Source organism: Eschscholzia californica, unplaced genomic scaffold (assembly GCF_041429995.1).
Source record: "Eschscholzia californica isolate CP2 unplaced genomic scaffold, dmEscCali1.0.p SCAF_1, whole genome shotgun sequence".
Lineage (NCBI taxonomy): Eukaryota > Viridiplantae > Streptophyta > Magnoliopsida > Ranunculales > Papaveraceae > Eschscholzia > Eschscholzia californica.
This window is the reverse complement of record NW_028238198.1, coordinates 47,883,580-47,895,372: the sequence shown is the minus strand read 5'-3', so window position 1 is coordinate 47,895,372 and position 11,793 is coordinate 47,883,580. Positions and strand designations below refer to the sequence as shown.

At 37.2% G+C, this 11,793-nt stretch overlaps 1 protein-coding gene across 1 annotated transcript; it reads left to right on the top strand.

The window, feature by feature from the left end:
- Positions 1–1,810: 1,810 nt before the first annotated feature.
- Positions 1,811–7,032, top strand: LOC147567270 (MICOS complex subunit MIC10-like). The gene is made up of 3 exons (XM_086653898.1): positions 1,811–2,146; positions 4,935–5,080; positions 6,696–7,032. The coding sequence occupies exons 1-3, from the start codon at positions 2,014–2,016 to the stop codon at positions 6,708–6,710; spliced, it is 294 nt and encodes a 97-aa protein (XP_086510024.1). The 5' UTR covers positions 1,811–2,013; the 3' UTR covers positions 6,711–7,032.
- The last annotated feature ends 4,761 nt before the right edge of the window (positions 7,033–11,793 follow it).

The window sequence follows — 11,793 nt, the reverse complement described above, 5'->3', positions numbered from 1 at the left end:
GTTACCCTTAGTGGTAAGTTGTTGGTCCCTAATATTTATGGCTTATTCCTTTCTTCGTTTCTAAATAAAGGTTATTTTCTTTGTTGGTATTTAGGGCCTGTTTATGTTGATCTTAAGGATCCTTTTGTTGTTTTCGTATTTAGTCAGGATCGAGTGTTTGATCACGGACAACCATTCGGAGTTTCTTCAACAACTTATAACTCTCTCCACCTTTGTACCGGAATCAGTCATAGGCCAAAGTTCATCCCAAGAAGTTCAATCCGTAAACTATAGACGTTGTGGTTTTTTGGGATACATCATAACAATTTGTAGTAGAAGACTCAAGTTGAATCTGGCTGAAGAAGAAGAGGCGCAGACCGGAGATCTGCACGCCGACGGTTGACGGCGAGAAGGGAAATAGGAGGAAGAAGCGACGGTTATAAAACTATCCACAATGGTTAGTGGTGACTGCACCAGAAAAGTAGCCCACCAGTTAGATCAGACAGCTCTAGAGGCACCTTAAGTGAGCATAACTTGACTTGTTTGTCTGTTTTGGTTTGTGTCTTTTGATTTTCAACTTCATGATGTAATTCTCATTAGCCTTTTGGCCTATTAATGAAGTTTGATTCCAAAAAAAAACATAACATTTATGACTTATTCACTGGTAGAATAAACGATGAGTGTCGGTGAAGAATCATTTCAGTTTCCACTTATTTACATAGGGGTGAGAATTCTAGTTTGGAAGTTCGATAGTTGAACTAGAATCATGGTTTTTTTTTTGCAGACTTGCTTGGTTAATTAATATATTAGATTAACTACATGTTGAGCCAAATATTGATTAGTCTTAACCAGTTAATGAAGTCAATTGATTGACCTGGACGGCATGTGATGGATCTCTGAGTGTGACCTTGACTAAACCAACATAGAGGTGGATCCGGAAGAACTTTGCTTCCTAAGCCCTAACATAGAAGGCCGCCATGAGTCTCTTAGACACCTTGAACTCTGTCAAAACTTAAACGACAACAAAAATGTGGATCTAAGTCAACACTCTGCAACTTGAGCTCTGACAAGGGATGTTTGCAGAATAATGCTCGACACCATGAGCGATACTTTACCTGAGAGAAATGTCAGTGACGCTAAGGCTTGATAATGTCGAATATTTATCTGCTTTATCACAAGATATGATCGTGTCGGCTACGATCGTAAAGATTTAATTTACCACCCTACCACGTGGTCTCGTTTTAGTCGGTGATTCATCAAGCCATGCAAGTCTATATAAATGATACAGGTCTGTCCTGAAAATGGATTTGTTCCTTACCCTTTGATTTATTTGGCATATACCTTTGTAGGTACCCCTAAAGGAGATGCCCTTCAATCAAGACGAAATGCGATCAATTTGTCTGACACGACAAATGGTGAAGATCATCAAGTTTGACCACTTTAAGAACTGTAATGTTTAGTTAGAAACCAATTACGATCTTCGGCTCATTCAGATGAGTCGCGACTAACGATGACAGGATCCCACAACTGATTACACATAAGAGTGTCAACTCGATAAAAAATATGACTAGAGAAAATGGAATACGAGACGGAGATTAAATCAATCCAAAGAATGCCTAAAGGGGTGGCTAAAGACCGAGCCCACGTAGCAAAATTGGGCGGGCTAGTTTCCGGGACAAGGGAAGTGTCAAATTCAAAATTTAATTATTTAACCAAACAATGTCAAGAGAAATTAATCAAGTTTCGAATTCCATAGAAATTTCGGTAAACATGAAAAAAAAATTTCAATTATTTTGACTACAGTATTTTGAAATTTAACCACGGTGATGCTATGCCTGCCAATACCAGCAACCACGTGGGCAACCAAGTGTTGACATACACTACCAAGTACCACCCTGGTTCCAGGCGTATCTTTCCGGGCAACAAAACCCTCGTTCTTCTGGTGTACCTATTTGAAATATCCTTTTTCCTCAGTATAGATAAAACAGGTTAGAGAAGAAACGAAGGACAAAGACAGCACAGATTTATCCTCTAATGGCAGAAAACAAGCAAATCCCACAACCCGATTACGACTTGAATGCTAAATGGGATGCTTGTGTCGATCTAACTCTTCGTAGATCTGTTTACTCTTCCTTGGCTGGGGCTCTCGGTGGTCTTCTTCTCTGCAGTAAGAGCAAGTCCAACCCCAGCCGGGCTGAGGCCAATAATTCAAATTATTGGCCTCAGCCCCCCGCTCCAAGCCCAGCCCCTTGGAGCGGAGGCTGGGGCCGGACATTCAGTCGCCCCTTACTTTAGGGGCGACTGAATGAAGCCCCAAGTGACCGTTGGGGCTTCCAACGGTCACTTGGGGCATCTCCCCTAGCCGTTGGATTTGCTCCAACGGCTAGATCTAGCCGTTGGAGCAAATCCAACGGCTAGATCTAGCCGTTGGAGCAAATCCAACGGCCAGAAATTGATCCAACCCCTATAAATAGGGGTTGGATCAATTTCATTTCTCACCCTCTCCATTTCTATCTCTCTTTCTTTCTCTCCATCTCTTGCAACTTCCTCTCCATTTCTATCTCTCTTTCTTTCAATTTTTTTTTTATCTTTTCATTTGTTCACCCATGGATCCATTAGACATCAACGAATTCGATAACCAAAGTTATATGGAAATGTTGTCCCCTAATTCTACTTACCCGTCGGCTCAATTAGGAGTTGATGATTATGAAGTATGTGAGGATTCTTGTGTGCAAGGAGGGACGTCTTCGACAAAGGCTAAACGGGAACCGTATAAGGCGGATGAAGATATTTTACTTACTAATTGTTATTTGAAAATAACATTTGATGCGGTTGTCGGAAATAGCCAAAAATATAAAGTATTTTGGCAAAAAATATCGGATGAATATAATGCGAGTGCAAAGTTTCAACGCACACTTAGAAGTTGTAAATCTCGTTTCAGTGAGATAAGCTCGGAATGTCAAAGTTTTATATCGACTTTGAGGATAATAAATAAAGTTCCAAAAAGCGGAGAAAACGATTATGACCGGGTAATTGTTTCTAACTTTTTAATTTCTTTTTTCTATCTTTTCACTTCATTCATAATATATACTTATATATATATTTTGTTTATTTTAGTTACAAAGAGCTATCGAAATGTATAAAAAAAATCATCAAGGTAAAGGGTTTAGGTTCCTACATGTTTACAAAATTTTGATGACACACAACAAGTGGATGGCAGACATGCCAGGAGAGTCAACATCCGGTAAAAGAGATTCTAATACCAATCCATCGGAAGAAAGACCAATTGGCCGTAAACAAGCCAAAGCAAATGCAAGAGTTGGCGAACCATCCACACATTCTACCGCTTCAAAAACTCCCAGTGAGGGATATTGGGAAAAAAGAGAAGAAGATTCCCAACAAAGAACATTAACTTTGAGTGAAGCAGTACGGGTTCAACAAGAGACCCTAAAGGTGCAACAAGATTTTCTACGGGTGCAAACGGAGGTGGCGAACCGACAATATGCGGTGGAATTAATGAAGATTGATATTAGGTCTCTCGACGAACATGCTCAACAAATGCTTTTAGCGGCGCGAGAGGCTTTGTTCAACGGTGCACCAAGAGACCCAAGAAACCCCTTCTAGTTATTTTTAATTAATTTTTCTAGTGTTGTTTAGTCGTATTTAAGTAGTTTTAAATTTTTAATCAATTATTAGTTGTAATCGATGTTTGTTTAATTGAATTTTATTAGTAAATTGGGAAATTCCAAATTCAAATTTTCGGCCTCAAGAGAGGCTGGGGTTGGAGCTGAATTTTAGAGGCTGAGCTGAGGCCAATAATTTTAGGTGAAAAAGTGGTTTTTTCGGCCTAAGACAGGCTGGGGTTGGACTTGCTCTAAGTCTCACTCCACCCTCTCCTCATTTAATTGAAATTTGAAATCTCTATCTGTACCAGTAGTTTTTAGGGTTTGATTACCTTCATTAGTCCAGATAATTGGTTTTCGTTGCTAGAAAATATAGTTGAAAAGGGTTATCATGGTTTAAATTGTCACTGATTTATTAATCAAAGTAAGAAATTGTTCATGGGTATATATTTGTATGTGGAAATTTGTTCGAAATCATTCACTTTGGAAGTAATCATAGATTTTATTTCTATCAAGTAGTCAATGTACTCTAGATTAAACATTATATTTTTGAATTTTGTTATGAAATAAGATTAGGGTTCTAGTTGGTAGATTCATTTGTATGGTTATGAACTCATAGATGGTTTTCTAAGTAAAAAAAGAAACTAAAAAGAAACATTTGTACCTTAATTGGAAGATAGGAGCTTCGAGCTTGATACTGTTTGTGAAAATAAATCTTGCTTGGAATGAAAGTCATTATTTCTTTGGCAAATAGATGGAGCGAAATGTTTATTCAGTAGTGTTGCTCAACTCGTGGTGAATATACTATTGAATAAAGTTGTTACCCAGTGTCTGTCGTCTGGATTCCTTCCGTTTATTGAACATTCTAGTCTTAGGTAGTGCTTGTTTTTGTTCTAAGTCAGATGTGAAGTTGACTCAAGGTCGGAAGTGGCTTCAGTCAGATTGAAGAATGTTTGTTTTGTCTGACACTTGATGTCTGACTCGTCTAAATGGTTTTTGGGCCCAGTTGACTTGAGTCAGATTAAGACGAGTAGGGCCCGAGTTGGATTAAGACGAGTAGGGGCTAGACCATGAGAAAAGCAAACATCACCTTAGTTTGTGCACCCAGGATATGAGAGTAGTTGTATTCTTTTGTCTTTCTGGGAGACGATGGTGTATCTTGATTGAAACTTGAAAGAGATGTTTACAATTTACAAATATCTAGGTTAATATTATACAAACTGGAACGCTTTATCCTTGGCAAGTTAGTTTTATTGTTTTAAGGTATTGTTTTAAGTCAATGTGTATGTTGAGACGTTGGGTTGATTGAGTTATTTTCATCTATTAATCCAGGGAGTCCTGTTACACGGTGGGCATTTATTGCTTTTGGAGCCGGTATAGGCATTGGATCTGCATATACGGAGTGCTCTCTGAAATTTGATGATTCTGAGACGAAGAGAACACACCCTTCTAGAGTTTCACAAATTCCTGTAGCTGAGGTAATATTAAATTTTCTTAGGGATGTCTCATTGTGTAAAATTGTAGAGTCCCTATTTGAGTTAGTACCATTTTCTTAGAGAGTGATTGTATTCTTTGGTATTATGTTTTTAGGGTCTTTGTTTTTCGAGATATCAAATTATCTTGGTACCTAGGGATATATCATTCGCTTGTTAATTTCTATTACCTTATACTACGATATAGTCTATAGAAGCTTGGAGCTTGACGATTCTCATAGTTTTGGTAGGTTCTACGCTTTTAAACCCAGATTGAACTATTGAAGTGTTAGTCAATCGATCTGGTACTTGAGAGTCGAGAGTAAGATTGAGTAGTCAAGATTTGCTCTCCACTACTCAGCTCATGTAAATGTATACATATACAACCTATATTTATATTCACTTGAAATGGAGTAGGAGTACTATCTCGGAATAAAAATAAAAGAACTTATGTCTAATACAATATATTAGAAATTTAGATTAATACCTTATCACATTATTCATAAATATCAATAGTCTAATGTTATCACTAATTGGTGTCATTTGCTGAAGCCTGAATATTAGTTGTGATTTGTAAATCAGATCTACCCATTAAAACTAATGGTGTGTTTGGATGACGGAATCATGAATCTGTGGATTCATGAGTCCTTGGCATTCATGATTCCACGGATTCATGAATCAAAGTAATATTTAGAAAAAAACGGTTGTCGGAAAAATCGGGTTTTGAGAAAAACGATTTTTTTGAAGAAAAAAATGATTTTCGGGAAAAAAAATTTATTTTTGAGGAACTATGTTTTTGTTGATTTTAAGTTTGAAATTTAGGTTTATTAATCCAAATCCTAACAAATCTTAGGGGGTAGGGTGGGATTTTGGTCCAATACAAATTTTAGAATTAGGATTCAAGAGTCCTAGGATTCTTGGTAGCCAAATAGACCAAGGATTCATGATTCCTACCAAATTCCACTTTTGATAGGAATCCTGCAACCAAACACACCATAAATTTAAATTATTGAACACACATTCTGAAAACAAACCCCACCATATCATTGATTTTGAGGGGAGTAGAGCAATGACCGACTCAGTTTACTCAGCCTCCTATTCTGGGAGTTAATCACTTGCTCTAATGAGTAAATCTACGTTGTTATCTTGACTCGATAGATTGGTAACTAATGAGTATCGGGGAATATGCAAGAGTTTTGGGGAGTTTAAGTTCACAACATGGGGTATGCTTTGGGGGAGGAAATGGTTATCATGTTTAAACGAGAACTTTACAGATTTTCTTCAAAATGGCAACGAAAATTAAATATTCTCGATTCACAAATTCCTTAATACTTTCTAATTTCTGTATTTTTCTTGCTGGATATCTCAAATGACAATAAGTACGATTTTGGATTTCGTTACCACCGAATACTGGTTTTCCGAGCGAGGAAAGCTATATGTGTTATACTTCTTATGTCCACAAAGTTTTGTTATCTGTTGCTTTCAGATGATATCTTTTGTGACTTATGCTTTTAGATGATATTTTCGTCATTTGAAATACATAATGTAATTGTTTCCTTAACTAAAGTTATGTGTATCTACACATATATCCAGTATTGAATTGCTTTATATTTCTTGGCAGAGTGAACAGGAATAGTGAGACTGGATGATGTTTAAGCTCGAAAAACAGGAGTTTTCGGACTCTTTTGGATTTTTGTACACTGAGGTTGCTGCTGATGTTTAGGGTTGGGTAGTTTTTTAGTTGGATAAACATTTGTGAGGAAATTTTATATGTTGGTTTTACATTTAGCCATCTTTTGTTGTGGGGATGGATAAAATAAACATTTTCAACATTTCATGTTGTCGATCTGAGATTTGCCAGTGCTTTCTATATGACGTCGTGGAATTGTATTACATGCCTCTAATAGATAAGACATCTTTAATGACCTCGCTTAATAAAGCCTTGTTAGAATCCTTCATTTTGGTTGTTTGATTCTTCATCTCAGTTTTTTGCAGGTTGATTATATATAACCAACTTTCTAGGGTTACTAACTTGAAGAGAAATTCAGAAGAAACATAAGCAATTTCAGTTTGAAAATGAATAAGATAAAGGTTGCAGCTCTACTTGTCTGGAGTATGTTGTGAATAACAAGACCTACCTAGGATTAATGTTGTCTAGTATGTGGATCACTCCGATATGTGGTATGTGTGTGGTGCGTGATACAGTTCTTCGTTACAAGTATTAGAGCACCTCCTATGCAAAATTCAAAAAAATCTCTATTTGTCATATGTGTCAAGTTCCAATTGAGATTCTCACTACTATGTGACGGAAATAGAGATCTTCAACTCTTTTGTGTCTCCAGTGCAAAACTCTAAACTTATCTTATTTACTTATGTGTTTTAGTTATTTTTGCAAAGAAAGAATTAGTTATTTAGAAAATATAGAAGACTCGATTTCTATTGGTTGAGATTCAAATATTGATGAATTAGACAATTAGAGATATCTCAAGAGGGACACTCTAGAAATAGAGTGTCCCTCTTGAGATATCTCTATTCTGCCCTCGACACGTCATCTTAGAGATCCAAATAGAATGTTGCATTGGAGAGAGTTTTCAAGTATAAACTCTAAAAATCTTATGTGACATTCAGGGTTTCTAAGATTGAGTGTTGCATTGGAGATGCTCTTAGTTATGTAAGGGGTACAGTTCTTCAGTAATTTATTTTAGGTTGCAGTACGTTTTGGACATTTTCCGTAACTAATATGTATTTTCTTTGATGCATGTGTAATAGATATACCTACTCACAAACATCAATTCTGTAGAATTCAAAAGCTTAACTAATTAACTAGCTACTTAAATAGTCGATCTTATAGATTTATATAGAGATTAATTTAATTAAGAAATGAAGATTTTAGTACGTTAAATGTGATATGGATGGCGAACTGACTTGAAATGGATAAAAGAATCCTATACATAAAAGGTCAACTCCTTCCTGCATGGTGTTACATCATGATCATATCACTTGCTTGGCTACTCATTTCAAACCCGAACAAATTTTGGTTTTGTCTATCTTTTCTCTTCCACACTAATCTCAAAGAAGAGAGAACCGCTATGGGAAAAAACCAAGGACATCAAAATCATCCTCGACTCATCCTCGACTCATCACTTGTATAATAAGTGAGTACACTTGTGTTTTAGTGTCAAATTTTTATCTATTAGTGGCTGGTAAGAGACTTTTGACCTTATAGTTCCTTCTTGAACTAAAATCCAATAACAAAACTCTTGTCCAACCAGGTTATTTGTGAGGAAGCCAAATCGAAATAAGGTGCCTGTAAAGTCGTCCCTCTTTTTCACTCAAGTCTGCCTTTCACTCTTACAATTTTTCGTAGATCTCGTCACATCTCGGTCTAACCTTAACCCGTGTTGTTCAATCCAACACGAATTAGGCCAAATCCGACTGGTCTCGGACTTGCCTAGTCCGTGGGGGCACGAATAGAGAAAGCATGCCAGAGGGGATATACTTCCACCGGAATAGCATGAGAAAGCCAGAAATCGGTTGGTTGGACAGTTTTTGGACACCCATGTGAAATAACATATGGATAAAAAGTTAACCATCATCCTTCCTCATACAAAATCCAGGGAAAACTATCCACCAATTACTTGTGAATTTCGATTTCAATGGCTTCATTTTCAATTTCTCTCTCTTCAATCACTCATCAAGTTCCATATTCTACTACTAGTAGTAGTAATAGTACTAATAACTCATTTCCTTTTCTTTATTCAACTCACTCTTCTTCCCACTTCCCTACTAGTAGGTTAAAAAACAGTAACACTTATACCTCATCAAACACCACAATAATCTTATCTGAAAAATGGAGAACTAGGGTTTCTTTCTTTCCTTCTTTCCTCAAGAAAGGTAAAGATCTTGAAACTCTCAAAGATGACCTTCTTCAAGCTATTTCAGTTCTTGATCGTGGTGCTGATTGTACTCTTGAAGATCAAGAACGAGTTGATCAGGTACTCACATTTTGTCTCTCTCTCTCTCTCTCTTACTCACTCTCTCTAGCTCTGTGTATTCATCTCTCTGTTTTTGTGTTTGTTTTGATTAGCTTGCACGTAAGCTAGAAGCTGTGAATCGAGTAAAGGAACCATTGAAATCTGATTTGCTGAATGGAAAATGGGAACTTATATATACAACTTCAAAGTCCATACTTCAAACTGAGGTAATGAATGGTCTGGTCTATAAGAAAGAATTCTTGAGTTTTATCAAATGTTGAATTTTATTGTTGAATTATGTTGTGTTGTTTAAATTAGGTGTTTTTCATTGCAGATTATTTGATTGATACGGTCTATTCGTTTGATTCCTTGTTTTTCACGGCTAATAATTTGCCACGCTAAACCCTAAACGGCTACCACTAGACCCCTTCCAGCCACCACCACACCACCACCAAGCTCCATTAACAGATCTCTCTTTGAAGAGCTCACCTAAATAGAGCTGCGCTTAAGGTGCAGGGTTTGAAGAATTCCATTGATGGAGCTTCAAACAGGTACATTGAGGACCTCCATTGAGGAGTTCCTCAAATTGAAGATACCATGAATGGAGTTCATTTATTGAGCTCTTACTCCTTCAGATGAGCGAAGTTCTTCACGAATCTAATTTTATCTCTCATTATGCTTTTAGTTTCGGCACCTAACCCCATGTATGGCGCGTGGAAATGGATTTTGATTACACTGAATCACATCCTCAAAGGATGTTCGGTACGCGGGAATGAACTAAGAATCACATTAGGATGGGGAATGTTATTCCTCTTAAAGGAGGGGTACCTCCCCCAAATAATCTCTACTAATACTATTCTCGACCAGGCGAATTAGTAAAATAAGGTATTCCAATTATTAGAGGAATCACTTTATTTGACTATTATTCCTGGTAATCGCATTCCTTTTTCGTGCACCAAATATGGCTTCGTTACACCATCAAATCCGACGATTAAGTCATAGTTGAAAATGTCTCTTTTCTTTCTCTAATCATTAAAGTGAACAAATACGGATAAGACACCTTACGTTTCATGTTCTGTTATAGTTGAGAAAAAGTATAATCTTATATAGTTAAATTTTTATCTGGCTGGTACCTACTAATGTTGGTGCTTAATCTTTACAGAGGCCCAAATTCTTTAGGTCAAAGACAAATTACCAGGCAATTAATTTGGACACTTTGAGGGCTCAAAATATGGAATCTTGGCCATTCTTCAATCAGGTTCTTCTTCCTGACCATGCTGATCTTTTGTTTACCTCATATTGATTCTTTTATGTTCTTGTTTTATAAACTTTAATTCAGTTTCATTCTCCGACGTTGAAGATAAACTACGCAAAAGAAACTTACCTATGGCTATGATCAGAAGTTCAGTCTTGACCTTTGTAAATGACGTTTTAAGGAAACTAGGTTTTTGGTTTGAAGCTTTAGACATGCCATTTTTCTTTAGGTCTTGAATTATTCCTCCAAGATCGAGGATTACTGGGATTTTGGACTTGCAATGAATCGGACCTAATGCGCTATTCAAGACATCTACTTCTGAAACACTTTACCCATTCTATTAGAAGTCCAAGGCAGTGAATTTGGGAGATGCGGGAAGTGCTACCGATGATTTGGGCCGACCTCTCAGTGCCCCTTTTTTTGTTTATTCCTATTAAGGATTATACTCGACCCACTTGGGTTTCATCACACCCGGCCGAAACACACACACACAACCCACATGGACTTGGTCAATAACAACTTAGATTCACTTAGATTGTATTTTATCTCTTTGTTGGTTTTCCCTCTCTCTCTCATACCTCTCTGTCTCTCGATCTCTCTTGTTCTTCTTCTCGTTTTCACTTGATAAACCAACTAGGTTTATCAACCATCTCATCTCCTTCGATTATTCATATGGTATTAGAGCAACAATTTTTTTTTAAGCAATGACTTCTTCACACAACTCGGGCATTGAAGTTACACCCGCATCTTCAACTTCACCATTGTTTGATGTTCATCACTCCGATTCTCCGACGACCATTTTGATCACTCCATTGTTGTCGGGTGATAACTATCCTTCATGGTCTCGAGCCATGAAGATGGCTCTTCGAGCCAAAGACAAGTTCGCTTTTGTTGATGGTTCGCTGCCTCGACCAACTAATCCGAGTGAGTTACACTCTTGGAATCGTTGCAATGTGTTGGTCACTAGTTGGCTCCTTAATTCGGTTAATCCGGATATACGTCAATCCATCTTATATGATGAGAATGCTGCTGAAATTTGGAGTAACTTGCATGAAAGGTTTCATCAAACAAATGCACCGAAGATTTTCCAACTAAAACGTGCAATCGCTTGCTTAAAACAGGTTGGTTCCGATGTTTCCGCGTATTTTACTCGTCTTAAGTCCATCCAAGATGAGCTCAACTCTCTGATTTCTATTGAACCATGCGTTTATGGCCACGGTAAGTTCCTTTTTGAACGTTATAATCAGGACCGATCAATGGAGTTCCTCCAAGGTCTTCACGATCGATTTTCATCGATTCGTAGTCAAATCTTACTTATGGAACCCTTCCCATCGTTGCTTCGCATTCATAGCTTGGTAAAGCAAGAAGAGGTTCAACAAAACCTCTCAAATGATTCATCTATGAACAACGAAGGTGCTATTCTTATGGTTCCAAATAATAATCATGACTTTTATACTCGGAAAGATCGTCCCGATCAACCCGATAAACAA

Bases quoted from the DNA above. Each gene is read 5' to 3' on its own strand.
- LOC147567270 (XM_086653898.1), top strand. From the start codon at position 2,014: ATGGCAGAAAACAAGCAAATCCCACAACCCGATTACGACTTGAATGCT. The intron at 2,147-4,934 runs GTAAGAGCAAGT...CTATTAATCCAG, and splicing joins CGGTGGTCTTCTTCTCTGCA to GGAGTCCTGTTACACGGTGG.